General features: G+C 53.9%; 6 protein-coding genes across 6 annotated transcripts; 4 read left to right on the forward strand and 2 right to left on the reverse strand.

Moving 5' to 3' along the window:
* Positions 1-358: 358 nt before the first annotated feature.
* PSV08DRAFT_408217 (uncharacterized protein) lies at positions 359-3211 on the forward strand (the record flags this gene model as incomplete). Its single annotated transcript, XM_014222282.2, has 3 exons — positions 359-376; positions 987-2111; positions 2163-3211. 3 exons carry the CDS (start codon positions 359-361, stop codon positions 2802-2804), a joined length of 1785 nt encoding a protein of 594 aa, XP_014077757.2. The 3' UTR covers positions 2805-3211.
* A 760-nt stretch (positions 3212-3971) lies between these two features.
* PSV08DRAFT_218564 (mitochondrial 37S ribosomal protein uS2m) lies at positions 3972-5847 on the reverse strand. Its single transcript, XM_014222283.1, has 4 exons — positions 5804-5847; positions 5514-5732; positions 4818-5451; positions 3972-4768 (listed from the first exon to the last, which is right to left on the reverse strand). Exons 1-4 carry the CDS (start codon positions 5832-5834, stop codon positions 4447-4449), a joined length of 1206 nt encoding a protein of 401 aa, XP_014077758.1. The 5' UTR covers positions 5835-5847; the 3' UTR covers positions 3972-4446.
* A 65-nt stretch (positions 5848-5912) lies between these two features.
* PSV08DRAFT_348990 (uncharacterized protein) lies at positions 5913-6353 on the reverse strand (the record flags this gene model as incomplete). Its single annotated transcript, XM_014222284.1, has 1 exon — positions 5913-6353. One exon carries the CDS (start codon positions 6351-6353, stop codon positions 5913-5915), a length of 441 nt encoding a protein of 146 aa, XP_014077759.1.
* A 696-nt stretch (positions 6354-7049) lies between these two features.
* PSV08DRAFT_173379 (uncharacterized protein) lies at positions 7050-10392 on the forward strand (the record flags this gene model as incomplete). The annotated part of the gene is made up of 4 exons (XM_014222285.1): positions 7050-8114; positions 8170-8611; positions 8666-10056; positions 10126-10392. The coding sequence occupies 4 exons, from the start codon at positions 7050-7052 to the stop codon at positions 10390-10392; spliced, it is 3165 nt and encodes a 1054-aa protein (XP_014077760.1).
* A 2912-nt stretch (positions 10393-13304) lies between these two features.
* PSV08DRAFT_278563 (P-loop containing nucleoside triphosphate hydrolase protein) lies at positions 13305-15240 on the forward strand. The gene is made up of 5 exons (XM_014222286.2): positions 13305-13807; positions 13861-13909; positions 13991-14007; positions 14088-14471; positions 14589-15240. Exons 1-5 carry the CDS (start codon positions 13756-13758, stop codon positions 14762-14764), a joined length of 678 nt encoding a protein of 225 aa, XP_014077761.1. The 5' UTR covers positions 13305-13755; the 3' UTR covers positions 14765-15240.
* A 186-nt stretch (positions 15241-15426) lies between these two features.
* Positions 15427-16813, forward strand: PSV08DRAFT_278576 (mitochondrial carrier domain-containing protein). The gene has a single exon (XM_014222287.1). It carries the CDS (start codon positions 15622-15624, stop codon positions 16537-16539), a length of 918 nt encoding a protein of 305 aa, XP_014077762.1. The 5' UTR covers positions 15427-15621; the 3' UTR covers positions 16540-16813.
* The last annotated feature ends 470 nt before the right edge of the window (positions 16814-17283 follow it).

Here is a 17283-nt window from a genome sequence, read left to right on the forward strand (position 1 = left end):
CATGGTTCCGCTTTGAGACGCCGTCTCACGCACCTCTGGGAAGTCGACGCAGAAGGCGTTCATGTTCATGCCGTAGAGAAAGGCGGCAAAGCTCTCGGAGAAGCGGGCCAGGCTCTCGTGCATCAACTGCAGGTGGACGAAGTTTTGCTCGAGGTCAGCCATGGCGTCGCTCAGCTCGGCAAAGCCATCCTGCAGGCCTTGGAGCGCGTTGTCGGAAGCAGAGGCGGCACGGCCGCGCTGGTAAGAGTCGCGCAGGGAGGAGCGCGAAGAAGGGCGAAGGGGCGTCGTGGGGCGGGAGCGCGGGGATTTGCTGCGGGTGCGCCGGTAGGAGGGGGTTGTTGTGGGTGTTGTGGACGCCATGGCCGGGCGGGTGGTGGTGTTGGTGCTGGGTGTGGTTGTTCCTGTGGTGGCTGCTGGCTGGCCGAGGGGCAGGGCCCTGGACGGCGACTGAATGGCCCACGAACGCGAGGGGCTGCTTCGGCCCAGCTCTCGAGGCCCAACGGCGCGCGCATGGGATGCAGCTTGGCTGGATTCACAGGTATCCTATATGTATTCACATGTATCCTGTACACGCCCCCCCTGCACACCATGTGCCGTGTAGGTACTTGGACAATCACCAGGGCCGCTCGCCCGCCCGTCCGCCCGCTCCCCACGCGCTAGGACACATGCATCGATCATGGCATTGCCCGAGTCCTACGACCATCCCGTCCTGTGTATGCAACTACGCACATGCGTGCTTCGCTACATATGCCCCTCGCACACGCAGAGGCCAGCCGTTTAGCCAGAGACGCTCTCTTCAGGCGGCCCGCCGTCTCGCCCGTCTGCCGCCCGCCCTGCTTGTGCGTGTGTGCTCCGCCATAAGGCGTCAAGTGAAGGCACTGCTGCGCCGCCCGACCCGGCAAAACCGCCCGACGTCACCCTAGTGGGCACAAGTCCCGCCCACCTTGAGCCTCAGCAAAGTGACATTCATGTTGCGTCGCGCACAGCCCCAGCGACGACTGCTGCAGACCTCGTTCATAAAGCTTCGACCCTCTGCCAATCCTCTCCCCCACCTCCACGCCCCCTTCTTCGCCTCCTATAGCCCCGCCCGCCCAGTCACGCGGGCATATATAACACATCTCCGCCGGCACTACACGGCACATACACGACGCCAGAACAGCGGGTTCGACCTCTGGGCCGCAGCAGTAGTCGCAAGTCTCGCCGTTGGCGGCGCTCTTCTTGTGCCTTTTATACCAAGCTCCTCAGGGGCAGAGACCGCAAAAGCCCCTCGCTCGACCCAGGCCGCTGCCTACGACTTTGCAGACTCGTATCTGGTCATGGCGCCAAACACGCCAGCCGGCCGGCCGGGCACCCTCACTCCCGACCAGGAAAAGAAGCTGCGCGAGCTTTGGGGCATCGTGCTAAAGATTTTTGGCGTCGAGGTGGGGTCGGACGAAACAAACGGGACAGCCGCACCGGCCGACGAGGAAGTGCTGTCGCCTACAGCAGACGGGAAAAAGGACAAGAAGAAGAGCCGTTTGCATGTCTTCAAGAGAAGCAAGGGCGACAAAAGTGCAGACGACAAATCGTCGACGGCCTCGGAAGCGTCGACTCCTACTGCAGACCTCAGCAAATTATCCATATCTGCCGAAGACGACAAGTTTGGCCAGACTGCAGAGTTCAAGGCCGCAATAGCAAACATTCCCCCAGAGGAGCTTCGGACAACGTTTTGGAGCATGGTCAAGCATGACCATCCCGATGCGCTCCTCCTTCGCTTCTTGCGCGCCAGGAAATGGGACGTCGAAAAGGCGCTGGTCATGATGATCTCAACAATGCAGTGGAGGCTGAATGAAATGCATGTCGACGACGACATCATGAAGAACGGCGAGCTCGCCGCTCTCGAGACCACGGCGGCCGACGCAAAGGAGAAGAAGAATGCAGACGACTTCCTGGCGCAACTGCGCATGGGCAAGAGCTATCTGCACGGGCTCGACAGTGAGGGAAGGCCAATGTGCTTTGTTCGCGCAAGATTACACAAGGCTGGTGAGCAGACTGAAGAAAGTCTGGAAAGATTCACCGTCTACTTGATCGAGACGGCGCGCATGCTGCTGAGGCCGCCGATTGATACAGCTGTATGTTGAGGCGATGATGAGACAGCAGAGTGTTTCGACTGACGCCTACAGACTATCGTTTTCGACATGACCGACTTTTCCATGGCCAACATGGACTACACACCTGTCAAATTTATGATCAAATGTTTTGAAGCAAACTACCCCGAATCTCTTGGGACCGTCTTGGTCTATCGCGCACCCTGGGTGTTCAACGCCGTCTGGGCTGTGCTCAAGGGATGGTTAGATCCTGTTGTTGCCGGCAAAGTACACTTTGTAAAGAATGTACAAGACTTCAGTACCTTTGTGCCCAAGTCGCAGATTCCGACCGAGTTGGGTGGAGACGAAAAGTGGGAGTACAAATATCCGGAGCCCGTACCTGGTGAGAACGACAAGATGAAGGAGGAAGGACCGAAGCAAGAACTACAAAAGGAGAGGCAGGAGATTGTAGACAAGTACGAGGCTACAATAGTTGAGTGGGTTCGTGTTGGTGACGGCGCGTCGCTGGAAGAGAAGAGGAAAGAAAGAGACGTGTTGGCGGAGCAGCTGAGGCAGAACTACTGGAAGTTGGATCCGTATGTTCGAGCACGTTCGCTGTACGACCGCCTGAAAGTGATACAAGACGGAGGCAAACTCGATTTCTACAGTAAGACGGCCGAGCCTGCTGCGAGCACACCCACCAAAGCTGGCGAGACGAGCGCCGACGACGTTGACTAGGACTTTGAAGGTTTGGGTGCTTGGCTGACCATGGTACTTTGAACTCTCAACACCCAGGCCAACGGTTCGAGGCAGTAGAATAAACAAAGCGTTATTTTTTTCTGCACGCGCACGCAGCCTCTAGAGATTCTCCTTGGTGGTACTCGAGCTAATGAGGTGGCTCTTGTCTCAAGTCCTTTGTTTTGTTGGTACTTTCTTCTTTTCTTTTCTTGCTTTTTACCTTTCTCGTTCTATCAAGCATTGCAACAAAGACAAGGACTGAAAAGAAACGGAAATTAGACAGGCATGGGAGGAGGAAAAAAAACGGACAGAGACAGATGCATAACCAGGGGTATGCAGTGTACACATGGATTTACATGTACAGCACTCTAGTTGTCATAATAATATTCCCCCTCTTTCTTTTTTCGTTCTTCATCTTCTTCTTCCTTTCCCAAGTCTGGCTGTTGTGTTGGCGTTTTAACCTTTGCTGCCGTGACTCGAGATAGTTTGATACCTCGCGCGTCTCCCACCCCCCCTTTTTTTTTCGTTCTCGCAAACCAACCTTGTTTTGAGATTGAGGGGTCACGTGGTCAATTTCCACTAACGACAACAACACCAACACCTTGGCCAGAGGCAGATAGACACGCAAACAAGAACAACAAGACGGGCACACGAGCAGCATAAACAGCGGTGTGTTTGAAACTTGGCTCCATTTGCCCGCCCATATTGACCGGACAAGCGCGGGTGTGTGTGTGTCCGCGGTTTTATTATGTGCACGCATGTCGAGCACCCAAATAAAAAAAAAGAGCGTGGCTAGACCAAAGCGTACTTAAGTATTGTGTTATGAACAAGGCCAGCTGAGATCGAAACCCACAGTCTCGATCGGACATTTTAACTCCTCACATGTGGCACCCTGGAGGCTTTTTCCCGATCTGCACGCACCGGGCGGCTAGTCAGTGGAGTTACGTCATACTCCTGTCCGTCGTTGCTTCTGCCTTCCTTCTTGCTCGCTTTCTTCTGTTTGCTTCATACCCTCTTTGAACACTAATATCACCGCCCTCGGCGCGCCAGCCGCCCAGCCCCCTTATTTTACTTTTACCTTGTTCTTTCCCCCTTCCCCCATCTGCACACCTCATGTCTTGTTTTGCCCGTCGGGGGTTTTATGATTCGTTTATCGCTCGCCAGCAGGGGGGCATGTGGGCACATGGAAATAAATGCATGGGTGTGAGTTTACTTAATGGGGCCCGGACACGCTAGAGCAAACTCCGTGATTCGAGCGGGTCGACGCTACACCGGAAACAAACGTCTCTCGACGCCGACTCGTCTTAAGTGTTCAATATCCTTTTTCAGCATTTTGCTTTAGGCTCTCCTATCTCGCAAGCTAATGATACAGTTTGTTCTACTGGAAGAGGAATGTGTCATGGTTGCAAACAAGAGTGGACAGGGGGGGGGGGCCGCAAGGCATGTCAACGCTGGTAGTGCCATGGCGATAGTGTTGCGCAGTTCCGTTTGAAGGATTTGTTTTCCAAGGCAGAGAGCAGGGCTGCTGCAGCGTTGTCTCAATTGAGGTAGCAGGTACACATTATCTTGTGTACACGTTTCTTCTCATGTCCCAAACCACAATTTTGCATTGGTCTCTTTGCCCATGGCAACGGTTTCCCTTCTACGAAACGACTTTGATATCTCGGCCACCCCTTGTTCGGTGGCTTTCATGGCTGCTGACCTCGTCCATTTGCACAGCCATTTCATTTGCGTTGTCGAGTCCGCTCTCGACTGCCTCGGCGACATGATCTCTGGGAGCGGCTTCGCCCATTCGCGACGTCGAGGCACCTGACTTGTCGCCGTCAGCATCTGCTCCGGCTAGCGTGAGTCCCTGTGCGGGACGGTAGGTAATTTTGCCCTCGGCAGCGGCGGCGAGACGTTGCTTTTGGCCAGCCTCTCCGGCCCGACCTAGCACACCGGCGATAACTTGGATGCAGCGCAGACTAAGGCAGTGTCAACAGCAGCAACAATGGTTCGTCACAGCACTCTTACCTGTCGTCGTTGGCCGGGATTGGGTAGGTGACCCAAGTGGGGTCGGCATTGGTGTCAATGACGCCAATGGTTGGGATGTTGTTCAGGGCGCACTCGTGGAGCAGCACGTAGTTTTCCAATGGGTTCAAGCACACGACAAGATCTGGGCGAAGGGCGGGGCGGTCGTAGAGTTGCTCGTCAAAGCCCTTGACCTCCTCATCCAGCTCGTTGACGACCTTTGTCTTGCACCTGCCGAGGATTTGCTGGCCGTTTGTGATGCTGCCGGGGATCCAGCGCTCGAACAGGTGATAGCCCTTGGCCAGCTCGGCGGCCCTGGCAACGGCCCTGTCCTGGCCATCACGGGTTCCTACAAACAGTATCATGCCTCCCCGGCGGGCGACTTCCTGGACAACCTTTGCGGACCGACGCAGATGAGCGGCGGTGACTTCGAGCGAGATGATGTGGACGCCCTGCCTGATGCCGTGGATGTAGCGGGCATTTGCGGGGTTCCAGAGCGACGTGACATGGCCTTGATGGGCTTCGGAGGCGAGCAGCAGCTCGAGGGTGACGTCGGCAGGCGAGGGCGGGTGGTTAAGCAGCGTGTGCGGGCGGTAGTGGGGGGCAATGTCGGACCCCAGCTTTCCCAGCATCTTGGCTGGAGCATGTTGTGTTAGTAGGGCTGCGATGGGGGCGTGGTGGAGGGGGGGTATGGCGTACCCTGCTGCTTGTACAGGTGGTACTGGGCGGCCACATGGTCGCGGGGCGGCGAGTCGGGGTCAATTGAGGGCAGGGGCTGGTGAAGGTGCGTGTTGAGCTGGGCCTCGAGCGACTGGACCTGCTTGAAGCTGTTGTCGGTCGAAGCCTCGAGGGCGGCAATGTCGGTGGAGAGGAAGCGGCGCAGCGGGCGGGAGTGGGGACGGGCGAGTGCCCGGGAGCCTGGCAGTGGATGGACAGTCAGCGGTGGGCAGCAGGCAGCGAGAAGAGGGGCGACAGGCGTGTATGCATACCAGTGCGGGCGGCAATGCTCCTCACAATCATGCTGTGTGCGCTTGTCGTGCAGTCGCAGGCGTGCCAAAATCTCGCAGCCGGGGGGCGCACGCCAAGCCCCGTGACCCGCTAGGCCGTGTGGGGCAAGGCGGCAGCCTCAGCCTCAGCCTCAGCCTCAGCCTCAGCACCAGCCTCTCCACGCTGGCGGCATGGGCGACGGGCATGCGAGGCCGCCCAATTGGCCTTTGTGGGCCGCGGCGGAGGAGCTGCGAGGGCACCACCATGTGCATGGCTGCGAGCACACGGCGAGGGGGCGCTGGTTGAGCGTGCATCGGTCCCACGCGGAAGAACAAGCAGGCCAGGCCAGGCCATGACAGCAGCAGGCATGGCATTCGCAGAATCCCATGGCGGCCGCTGCGTGGTCCCTGCTGCTGGCTGCTGCTGGCTGCTGCTGGCTGCTGACCGTCTCGGGCTGCTGGCTGGGGGCTGCTGGCGGGCTGCTGGCGGGCTGCTGGCGGGCTGCTGGCGGGCTGCTGGCGGGCTGCTGGCTGGCTGCACTAATGGCGGCATTGCTTTTGGCCCGTCTGGTGCGGCAGCAGGCCGTGTGTGGGTGGTGCAGTGTCGCCGCCAGTCGTCTGTGGATGTATGCGTGCGTGCGAGTGGGCATGCGACTGACTGCGACGGCCGCACCGCCCGTGCTGAGGTCCCCGAGCACTGCGCGCCAAAGCCACTGACATGTTTCCGTGCTCCTGCACTTGTGCAGCTATCCCGCACCCGGTCCTTCTTGGCCGCTAGCGCATTCGACTCAGCCTGCACATCTCGGCCTGCACATCCAACCTCCACCCCCCTCCCACCCCCAGACCTGCCCGACCACATCCCGCCGCCTCTCCAAATGGCCTGCGCCTAGCTGGCCCTCCGCCCCTCGCCCTCGCCCTCGCCCTCGCATGCCACTTGCCTCGCCCTGCTCGCTGCTCTCGCTGCTGCCTGCCACCCCGCCGCCACGCCTGCTTCTGCTGCTGCTGCTGCTGCTTTCACCCTCGTCGCCTTCGCTGCCGCCGCCGCCACAACCACCGCCACAACGCACCGCCGGCCCACCCAAGCGATAGCGCACAACACCGCCCACGGGCGCCTGCCGCCCTCTTGGATGCCCACAACCCGGTGCTCGACGTCCTCTCCCGCCGCCCCAGTCTCACGCCCACCCCACTGCCCGCCATGAACGGCTACCCATACCCTCCGCGGCCCTATCGCCAGCCCAACAGCGGGTCCATGATGATGGGGCTCGAGGCCGATGCCATCAACGGCTTCGACATGTCCGACGGCCAGTCGCTCGACTCAATGGTCGCCCAGAACGACAAGGAAAGCCGCAGGCGGAGCATGCCGCCCTTTGCGCGAGGCCCGCAGCAGATGAACCTAGGAAGCCCCGACACGCGCCGCCTGAGCATGATGAACTTTGGCGACCCCAATGGCGGAGACATGGAGGATTTTCGTTTCGACATGTCCTCGGCCACCATGGACAACCTCATGCACGCCAACACGGCCTCGTTCCCACGCTCCACAGCCGCCATGCAGACCGACCAGCTTCCCGCCAACGACCTCAGCATCGGCAACCAGTACCAAGGCCAGGCATCGCCCTTTCCCCAAATGACCGCCCCGGGCTCGGCCTATGCCTCGCCCATGCACCAGAAAACCTCTCTCGACCTGGAAATGTCGTCGTATCAAAATGGCATCAACATGTCGCTCGACATGAACGACTCGCTCAACATGATGCCCCCAGACATGAACATGTTTCCTGGCAACCAATTCAACTCTCCTCTGCTCGGCTCCCCCCTGAACCAAGACTTTGTCGGTTCCATTCCCACTGCTCCACAGGACAACGCCACTCCCAACAACAATAGCAATGCCAACACCAACACCAATAACAACAGCAGCAGCAACAACACGCCCTCCACACAAGCCCAAGACCATTTCAAACGCCCTTCAGTGAACAACACACCCGACCCAAAGTCGGGCAGAGCTAGCTACCTCAGTCGAGCCCTCAGTCAAGACCAGACCACCATGCGTTCCCATTCCCGACCTCAGAGCGACCGCCACTCGTCCAGCAGCGTCCCCACACGCATGACACTGGCCTCCCTGCGCAATCAACAGCCTGTAGCACAAGACCCTGCACAGGATTTGCCCAAAGACGTCATCAACAAGCAGTTGCGCGAATCCAACGTTCCCTGGCCGACACCCGCTGGCGGATTTCCCTCAACCATGCACCAGAATCCTCACATGAAGACACAGTTCAAGAACGCGTATTCGTCAACCGGATTTGACATGCTTGCCGTCTTGGTGCGTTCTCCACTCGGCCAGTGTACATGGCTCGTCAAAGCTAATCACCGCCTAGATGCGAGTCGCGACCAGACCTGACCCCCAGATCGATATCGGCTCCGTTGATCTTTCCTGCGCTTTTGTCGTGTGCGATGCAGAGCTGGACGATATCCCCATCGTATATTGCTCGGAAAACTTTGAAAGACTTACCGGCTACACACGACACATGATTCTTGGGCGAAATTGTCGCTTTCTGCAAGCCCCTGATGGCAAGGTCGAATCTGGCATCAAGCGCAACTATGTTGACGACGACTCGGTCTACTATTTGAAGAACATGATTGAGAATCGTGCAGAGGCACAAATCAGTCTGATCAACTATCGAAGAGGTGGACAGCCCTTTATGAACCTTTTAACCATGATTCCCATCGCTTGGGAGCCTGGTGGCAAGACCAAATTCTTCATCGGTTTCCAGGTCGATCTTGTAGAACAGCCAGGTGCAATGACGAACAAGAACTCTGGTAGGCTCTGCATTTTGATTTTGTACCCCCACATTTGTGCTAACAGTGGTACAGACGGTTCCTACAGAGTCAATTACCAGCGCGGAATGTCCATACCAAGTTACGTTTTTAGCGACCACCTCAAACCACAGCAACCCGAACAAGGGCAAACAATATCAAAAGATGAAGTGTCCAACGTGCTTGCCGCGTACAGTGGAGGCGGGGATTCGGAAATGACGAGACGCATCTGGGACAAGGTTCTCCTCGAAAACTGTGACGACGTGGTACACGTACTATCACTCAAGGGCCTCTTCTTGTACTTGTCGCCTGCCAGTAACCGAATATTAGAATACGACCCAAGCGAGCTTGTTGGAACAGCGTTATCTTCCGTTTGCCACCCGAGCGACATTGTGCCAGTAACCCGAGAGTTGAAGGAAACGACAAGCGGCGCCTCTGTAAATGTCGTTTTCAGAATACGGCGGAAGAAGAGTGGTTACATGTGGTTCGAAGGCCATGGTTCATTACATACCGAGCAGGGCAAGGGCCGGAAGTGCATCATCCTCGTCGGACGTGAGCGCCCAGTCTACACGCTGAGCAAGACCATTGTGCGCGAGTCTGGTGGTGTCGGCGACAATGAGCTGTGGACCAAGATGTCGACGTCGGGTATGTTCCTATACGTTTCATCAAATGTACGACAGCTCCTAGACAAGCAACCAGAAGATCTGGTTGGCACTAGCATTCAGTCTCTGATGCGCCAGGAGTCCAAGGTCAATTTTGGGCGGATACTCGAGTTTGCAAGAGGCGGCAGAAAGGGTGAAGTGAAGCACGAGATGATCAACAAGCGTGGCCAAGTACTTCAGGCTTTCACCACAATCTATCCCGGAGATGCTGTCGAAGGCCAAAAGCCCACCTTTGTTGTCGGACAAACGCGACTGCTCAAGTACTCACGCAACAGCGCCGCTGGCCGTCCTTCCATGTATACAAACACCAAACAGGAGCGAGATTCACACATGTTAGGGGGTGCCTCACCTATGCCGGCATCTTTGACTGGAAATAACGGAAACTCTGGCAACACTGGAAACAATACCCCATCTACAACCGCTACAAATCCTCTCTATGTGACGACCGAAGAGTCACCGGCCACATTCGCGGGTCACAACGGCCTGCAGATTGGACACCAAGATCAAAGTCTTGCTTCGGACGACAACGTTTTTGACGAACTTAAGACGACAAGAAGTACTAGCTGGCAGTATGAGCTACGTCAAATGGAGAAGCGGAATCGATATCTTGCAGAAGAGGTACAGACGCTGCTGGCAGCCAAGAAGAAACGAAAGAGGAGAAAGGGTGCTGGGCAGATGCAAAAGGATTGTGCGAATTGCCATACGAGACAAACTCCTGAGTGGCGGAGAGGACCTTCTGGGAATCGCGACCTGTGCAATTCGTGTGGATTGCGGTGGGCAAAGCAGGTAAGCCATGCGTCCGGTACTACCGCTGTATAGATGAATGAACCCGTACTAATGTCGGTGTTCTCATAGCAAGGACGAGTATCGCCGAGAACATCCTCGGCCACCAGCGACAAGAGCAAGAAGAGCGCTTCACCACGTCACCACCAAACAAAGTCCGAGGCCGGACAGCAATCATTTAGTCCCTCCACATCAATGGCCACACCCAGTAAACGATCGCCGCAACATGGCAGTATTAGCGAATCTCATGCCCCCAAAGCAGCACGTACGGAAACAGCTTCTGCGCAGGGCTTCATTCCACCACCGGCGATCGACGAGGTTACCGAGCCGGATTCATGAAGACGGACAATTTTTTCTCATTCTTGCGCCTCCTCTTGTGTTTCGTGTCATTTTCGTCTTTGGTCAAACGATACCCCAGTACACAGTTCTATTTTTTTTTAACGGCCTTTGCAATTCCGTGGCAATTGCATACGTGACACTCGAGACGCTGTAGATTCTCTCATGGTCTTTTTCCCCCCCACCTCTTGTTGTTCGTTGTCTTTTGCGTCATTTTTTTTTGTTTTATGATTGGCGGTTTGAATATCGGGACATATTTCACATGATCTACTCATATATTTGAATGTCTGTGCTTGCTCTGGTCAATGACTGGATATTGCGGCACAAAATTAGTCTTGTTGTAGATATTGGATGGTTTTCTACGACGCCGGAGAGGGATGGGTGTTGAACGACACCGGCTGTTAGCTTTTTATTTTCCTCGTCTCTCTGCTTCTCTTTCGCCCAGGAGGTATCGTGTACTTGTTAGAGGCGATGACAGAGCAAACGACGAATGGGTTTGGCTATCAAGGCGGAAGCAATCACATGGCCGCGTACACACATGATATCGGTCAATTTATAAATCAATCTATCACAGTCATGTAATCTAGGCTCCTGTGTGCATCTGTTAGGGCTGCAAGGGCAGGACATGATGTAAAGATGATGGTGATTCAGGGACCATCCTACCCACTAACCTTGACCCCTTTGTACCCCCTGGCCCATTTTTTCCCACCTGCATAAACACATGTGCATATCCCGTTTACCACTAGCACGGTAAACGAGGAACGATCCAGCCTACCCCGCATTCCCTGAGCACGTGTAGATAAGAGGTATTTGTACATGTTTTTCTTACGACTGACTAATAGCAGGTAAGCTATACCACAATTTCTTGGAAGACTATTTCTTTGCTTCACGTAAAGCTACATCGAAAATAAGAACCTTGGCGAAAAAAAACTTCCTCTGTACCCAAAGGTTTAAACTCTGAGGATGGTTTGGGTTGCAATTGGAAAGAGATGAAGAAGAGGTTGAATTGCAACACTTGTGCAGTACGCTGCAACGTGGCAGTGCAAAAGTCGGGCACGTACGATTTATCATCATTACAATCTTACAACTGGTGGGGGCTTTTTTCATAACTTTTTGTTTTGTGAATAGATTATCATACGATTGTGTGAGTTTGATTGTAGTGATTGCGTTGCGTTGCTGGTCTCCCCGAGCGAGATCACCAAAACCACGCCACAATGTCAGACGCAACAAGCAAGGAAGCTGATACGGGCTCGCAGGGTCTATCGAACCCGGTGAAGTCTAGGTCTACTCTTTCCCTGATTTTCAGCCCACACGTGTCGTTCGCTCAAAAGTGAAGCGGACGGGTAAGCAGCCTGGAAAGGCTTGCTCGCATGGTCATACTGGGCTTAGCTAAATGGAGCAAAAAGAAGCAAGTGCAAACGTAACAAGCATCCACGCATACCGTGGGAACAAGCAAACAAGCATGTACCAGGTATGCCATATAGAATACAACATAGTTTGGGAAAAAATTCGACAAGACTTGGCGGCGACTTTTGGTTGGTGACGCCCGTTTGGCATATATGTCTTACGTTGGCCTAAGAAATGCTGCTGGTTACCTTGACATTTTCCCAGGGGAGAGAGAAGGGACACTAAGGAGAAACTTGACGTAATCGTGACGGGAACTACGTGGCTTTCCTTTTTTTGGTCGCGGCGATGTGGACGCGGGATCCGGCCCATGGCGTTACTCTTTGGGAATTTCCGGGACATACGGATACCAGGGTGCGGTAGAAAGAGATGAAAAGAACACGATGGTGTAAGGAAGTTGGCTGGTTGGCTGGCTGGCTGGCTGGCTGGCTGGCTGGCTGGCTGAATGGTCAGCTCTGGGAATCAAGGTGTGATTCTCATGCAATTGGAAAGCGCGAGAAGATGAAAGGTGGAATACTGGATTGGCTCTCGTGTACGAGCAAATACTTTAATCTTCTTCATTTACATGCGTAGCGCACTTTGCAACATCCTGGCCTGGTAACACACATGCAATGCAGGTAGCGTAAGTGGGGATATGTCTCTCCAACACCCAGCGATCATGACCCATTGTGTATGTACGTGGTCCACCAAATTGGTGCAAAGATGTGCAGAATGGACTTTCAGCTTGCCATGAGTAGAGGACATGGGGGAATGAAGGGACTTGGACAAGGCAACGCCACTTAACAGCAACGTGCACTAGTTGTTTTCCCCGTCCCCCGGCGGCTCGTCAAGCCACCCAATCAAACTAGCCAGGATCCTACTCCGGCATGTCACCTCCCCTGGATTCCTCCAGGCCCGCTGCATGTCCCCATGCGGCCCTAGCAATTTGCTTTTGGGGTGATTAGGGAGGGAGGGGGGATGGTGCTGTGAGGCTAGGGTGCGCGTGAGAAAGCGTGCGTATGTGTAGGTGTGTGAGAAAGAGACACCCAAAGGGACTAAGACCGAGAAATGAGAAATAGGGCGTAGTACTAATCAACAAATGATCTCTTTTCCGCTTGAAGTGGTCAAGGGAAGTAAATGCATTGCCTCACTTGATGCCAACTTTACATGTTGGTTCTTGGTTCTTGGAACCACCCAAGACGCGACCAGGGTCTTGCGACGGATTTCGGCCAAGTCTCGTGTTTTTCTTCTCTTTCTGACATGGGCATGAAAGAGAGAGATACGACGGGTGTGTGTGTGCGCGGTTGAAAAGAGGGGATCTTCGTACCCAGCTCATTTCGTTGCGGTTAATGCCCGACCGGAATGATGCTTATGGACTAGGTATTATTAGACGCTCTCTTTTCGCTCTCTTGCTTTCCCTCTTTTCATTCCAACTTTTTTTCTCGACTTGTAAAGGACACAAAGTTTGCGCACTGTCCGCCACCTTGGACTCCTTCCTATCCGTGTCTCACTCTTGCTCTTACTCTTGCTCTACCCTTTATCATACTGTACTAGCTCCATACTGCTGGTGCGACGGTGACCTGCCACTTTTTCTTTCTTATTTTTGGGGCTTCCCTGCACACCCTGTTGTTTGCACACGCTTGGTTTGCGTACTGTTGCGATAGCCCGACTTGACCTTCGAAGAAACACTTATTTTCTTTTCTATTCTTCTTCTGTGTTTCCTGGCCTGCACGTGCCCATCCCTCGAATCATCTGCGATATACCTTGACTCGATTATTGGACGGCAGTCTTTTGGGGTTGCTTTTTGGTTTGCGCCGTGACAGGGAGGAAGAAGCAAGGGCGTCTTTTGGGGCGACGCGCAAGCAAGCCAGAACTCGGGGCTGACAGAGGCGAAACGCGATTGCGACAACCATCACACATTCTGCAACCCACCAAAGAAAAGCGCAGAGTACTGGCATCGAAACTGCGCAAGAAGTGGACACCATGGACGAGAATAACAGGATAACAATCACCGTGTGCGGCGACGGAGGATGCGGTATGCGCAACGACCAAGGAGATGTCAGGGGATGTAGGCTGATGTGCGCACAGGAAAGAGCTCAATCACATTACGGCTCGTAAGAAGTGAATGGACGTCCGAGTAAGTTTGCGCACACAATGCGACGCTACGCGCGCGCTCTCAATCGAGCAAGACAACATTCGGCTGACATGTAGTCTTTAGATATGACCCTACAATAGGTACAACACATACCACTCGCGTCTGTGACGGGCATTCGTCCAGCCACTTTAGAGCAACACTGGTCTGACATCCGCTACAGAAGACTCATACTCGGTGACACGGACCATAGATGGTGTCCCCTACTATCTGATGCTTACCGACACGGCTGGTCAAGAAGAATACCGTGGTCTCTGGGCGGCATCCAACTTGCAATCCGATGCCTTTCTCCTCGTCTACGACATCACCGCCGCAAACTCGCTCGATGCACTTGATTACTTCATGGAAATGATTGATATGGAGACGGACAACCGGTTAGACAATGGCAAGATACCACCTATCAAGTGTGTGGTGGGTAATAAGTGTGATTTGCAGGGTCAACGGGTGATTGAAGCAAAGAAGGGGTTGGAGTGGGCGCGAAATCGAAAATGCGGCTTCATGGAGACGAGTGCAAGAGAGATGGTCAACATTGAAGAGACATTCGCTCGTAAGCTTTTTCTTGCTTCATTTCTCCCAGAACGAGAGTGAGAGAGAGAGGGGGGGGGGGGGGGAGAGAGAGAGAATTGGCCAAAGACCAATCCGCTAACGTATACCCCTTCAATAGTCCTTGTCCGCCGTGTTGTAGAAGCTCGCAGACTTACTGCAAACGAAAACGCCGCAAACCGTACTGCCGCCCTACCCATGTCGAATGCAAATCTTTCCGGAACACATACCTACAGCGAAAAGCACGACTCTGACGAGCCAAGACAAAGCTTCTGGAGTAAACTGAAATGCTGGTAGCTGCTTTCTCCAATTTCAACTACCGCATATATTACGTGTTTGCGTTTTCCCTCGCGAAACCACCCCGCTTCAGAAGGGGTAAGTGATGGTGTAAGATTATGGACTTTTCGTCAGGGAAATACGGTACGCAAGTCCTCGTGCGTATTCTTCACCTGGTACTACATTCATGACGTTCGCTCTACGGCCAGTTGTCTGGATTTTCCTTTGTCTTTTTTTTTCCTCTTGTATTATAGCTGCGTTGGTGGTAGTCGCCCCTTGAAGGACCGTCATCTTTTTGTAGCATCGACAAGCTTTTTGTTGATTTGCGCGTCTCTGTTTTTTTCTGCATTTCGTCAAGTCTACTGCCATTGGTTTCTCTTATCGTTGGACCGGAGTCGCATTGACATACGCATTGCACGGATCTGTTGGTTAGCGGGATGAAAGGGGTCCACAGGATATACTGATACCAGTTGGCAATCTGATTCTTTTTTGTTCTGACCTAATGACTGTCCATGCTCACTTGTGAAGTGAGATCAGCATGGTAGCTTAATGTCATGCGAAAGATGACCGGCTCGAGGCATCAGATGCAGCTAACCATCGGCTATCGAAGGTTATTATTCGTGCGTCCGTGCACAAGCACGCAATTGGGGGTTTGGATCTTATCAAGACCTTTGAACACCATCACTGCTTTCAAAGTCATCTAACAAACTACACGATCACGGGAGGCGTTCTGGTCTCGTATCTGGGTGAGGAGCAAGAAATAGGCGCCTGTAGGCTGGTCACTTCACAGCTGCCCCTCCACAGGGCTCGTGCGCACGACAATAACAGTTGGGGACTGTAAGGCTGCAGGGCAGTGTCAAGAAAGAGCAGAAAGCAAAATGTCGAAACCTCATATTGAGCACGAGGACCCATCTCAGGACGGCTTGTCCCGCACACTCAAGGACCTTTTTGCTGGTGCTGTAGGTGGAGTTGCTCAAGTCCTCATTGGGCAACCATTCGATATTGTAAAAGTTCGTCTGCAGACGACATCCCAATACTCGGGCGCATTGGACGCAGCGACCAAAATTTATAGAAATGAAGGAGCACTTGCCTTCTACAAAGGAACATTAACGCCTCTGATCGGTATCGGGGCCTGTGTGTCCATCCAATTCGGGGGCTTCCACTATGCGCGCCGCGCTTTCGAGGCCAGCAACACAGCCAAGTCTGGCGCCGCCCAACTGTCTTACCTGCAGTACTACGCCGCCGGAGCTTTTGCAGGTATCGCCAACACGGCTCTCTCGAGTCCGATCGAGCACATTCGCATAAGACTGCAAACCCAGCCGCACGGCGCGAATCGGCTCTACACCGGACCCATCGACTGCGTACGCAAACTCTCGGCACATCAGGGTGTACTTGGCGGCGTCTACCGTGGTACTGCTGTGACCTTTATGCGTGAAGCTCAGGCGTATGGGTGTTGGTTTACTGCATTCGAGTATCTTATGAATTCTGACGCTGCACGCAACAACATTGACCGTTCGGAGATTTCAACACTAAAGGTGGCGGCCTACGGGGGACTCGCGGGTGAGGTACTTTGGATCAGCAGTTATCCATTCGATGTTATCAAGAGCAAGATGCAGAGTGATGGGTTTGGAGCGGAGCAAAAGTACAAGAGCATGAGGGACTGTTTTGTGAAGACGTACAAGGGCGAGGGCCTGGGCGGCTTCTGGAGGGGCATTGGACCAACTCTGCTCCGTGCTATGCCCGTTTCCGCAGGGACGTTTGCAACGGTCGAGGTGACGATGCGGTTGATTAGTTGAAGAACGAACACGCTGGTTTTCCGTCGGGAGAATCTGCGTACGGTAGCATATTCATCTACGATTGAAGTTTTGCACACACTGGCTGAAGCGCAAGAGAGCGAGTGAACATGTCATTCGATGCATTCGGACAGGAATGTTATTCATGCGTACCGTAGACAATCTTGACCTAGAATACCAATGTACTGTAAGTACAAGTACTAGGGTCTATTACCGTTATCAGACGGAAATGGCGATCAAATCTATAATTCAACAATCCGGCCTTAGGTTCCCCAGTAATGTCTCGCATCTCATTGCCTCGTTCGTACGCTTCAAGTTCCAGACAAGCGCAACATCACAATTGGCCTCGTCAAAAGATGTCGCCTACCCAATCTCTCTCCAAACACTATACGAATCAGAGAGAGGACACTCAATAGTCTCAAACAGTTCTCTCCACTTCCCGAATGCAATGTAATCTCACCCTCTTTGCTTTCGGGCGCCACTTACAAACGACCGCATTCGGGCACAGAAGTAAAGACTTCGGGTCCTAATTAATACCGCAGACTGTCCCAGAAAAATAAACTACCGCTGTGCCACTCGCATCGCGGCAGCTTGTATCTACAGCGCCACCAATGTAGCCCATTTTGAGCACAGAAGATGATCCCGCACGAGAGAGAACCTTGTACAAGTGACTGCACAAACACGACCGTTATTGTGTTACTGGTATACAATGGTATATTAGGCAAGCTCGATTCTTTGCTATTTAGT

This window comes from Bipolaris maydis, assembly GCF_028858645.1.
Source record: "Bipolaris maydis strain C4 unplaced genomic scaffold PSV08scaffold_3, whole genome shotgun sequence".
In the NCBI taxonomy this organism is placed as follows: domain Eukaryota; kingdom Fungi; phylum Ascomycota; class Dothideomycetes; order Pleosporales; family Pleosporaceae; genus Bipolaris; species Bipolaris maydis.

Coding starts and splice junctions, on each gene's coding strand:
- PSV08DRAFT_218564 (XM_014222283.1), bottom strand. CDS start 5,834: ATGATTGTGAGGAGCATTGCCGCCCGCACTG. Junction 5,733..5,803: donor GAGCATTGCCGCCCGCACTG/GTATGCATACAC, acceptor ATCCACTGCCAG/GCTCCCGGGCACTCGCCCGT. Junction 5,452..5,513: donor CCACCTGTACAAGCAGCAGG/GTACGCCATACC, acceptor AACATGCTCCAG/CCAAGATGCTGGGAAAGCTG.
- PSV08DRAFT_278563 (XM_014222286.2), top strand. CDS start 13,756: ATGGACGAGAATAACAGGATAACAATCACCGTGTGCGGCGACGGAGGA. Junction 13,808..13,860: donor GTGCGGCGACGGAGGATGCG/GTATGCGCAACG, acceptor ATGTGCGCACAG/GAAAGAGCTCAATCACATTA. Junction 14,472..14,588: donor CATTGAAGAGACATTCGCTC/GTAAGCTTTTTC, acceptor CCCCTTCAATAG/TCCTTGTCCGCCGTGTTGTA.
- PSV08DRAFT_278576 (XM_014222287.1), top strand. CDS start 15,622: ATGTCGAAACCTCATATTGAGCACGAGGACCCATCTCAGGACGGCTTG.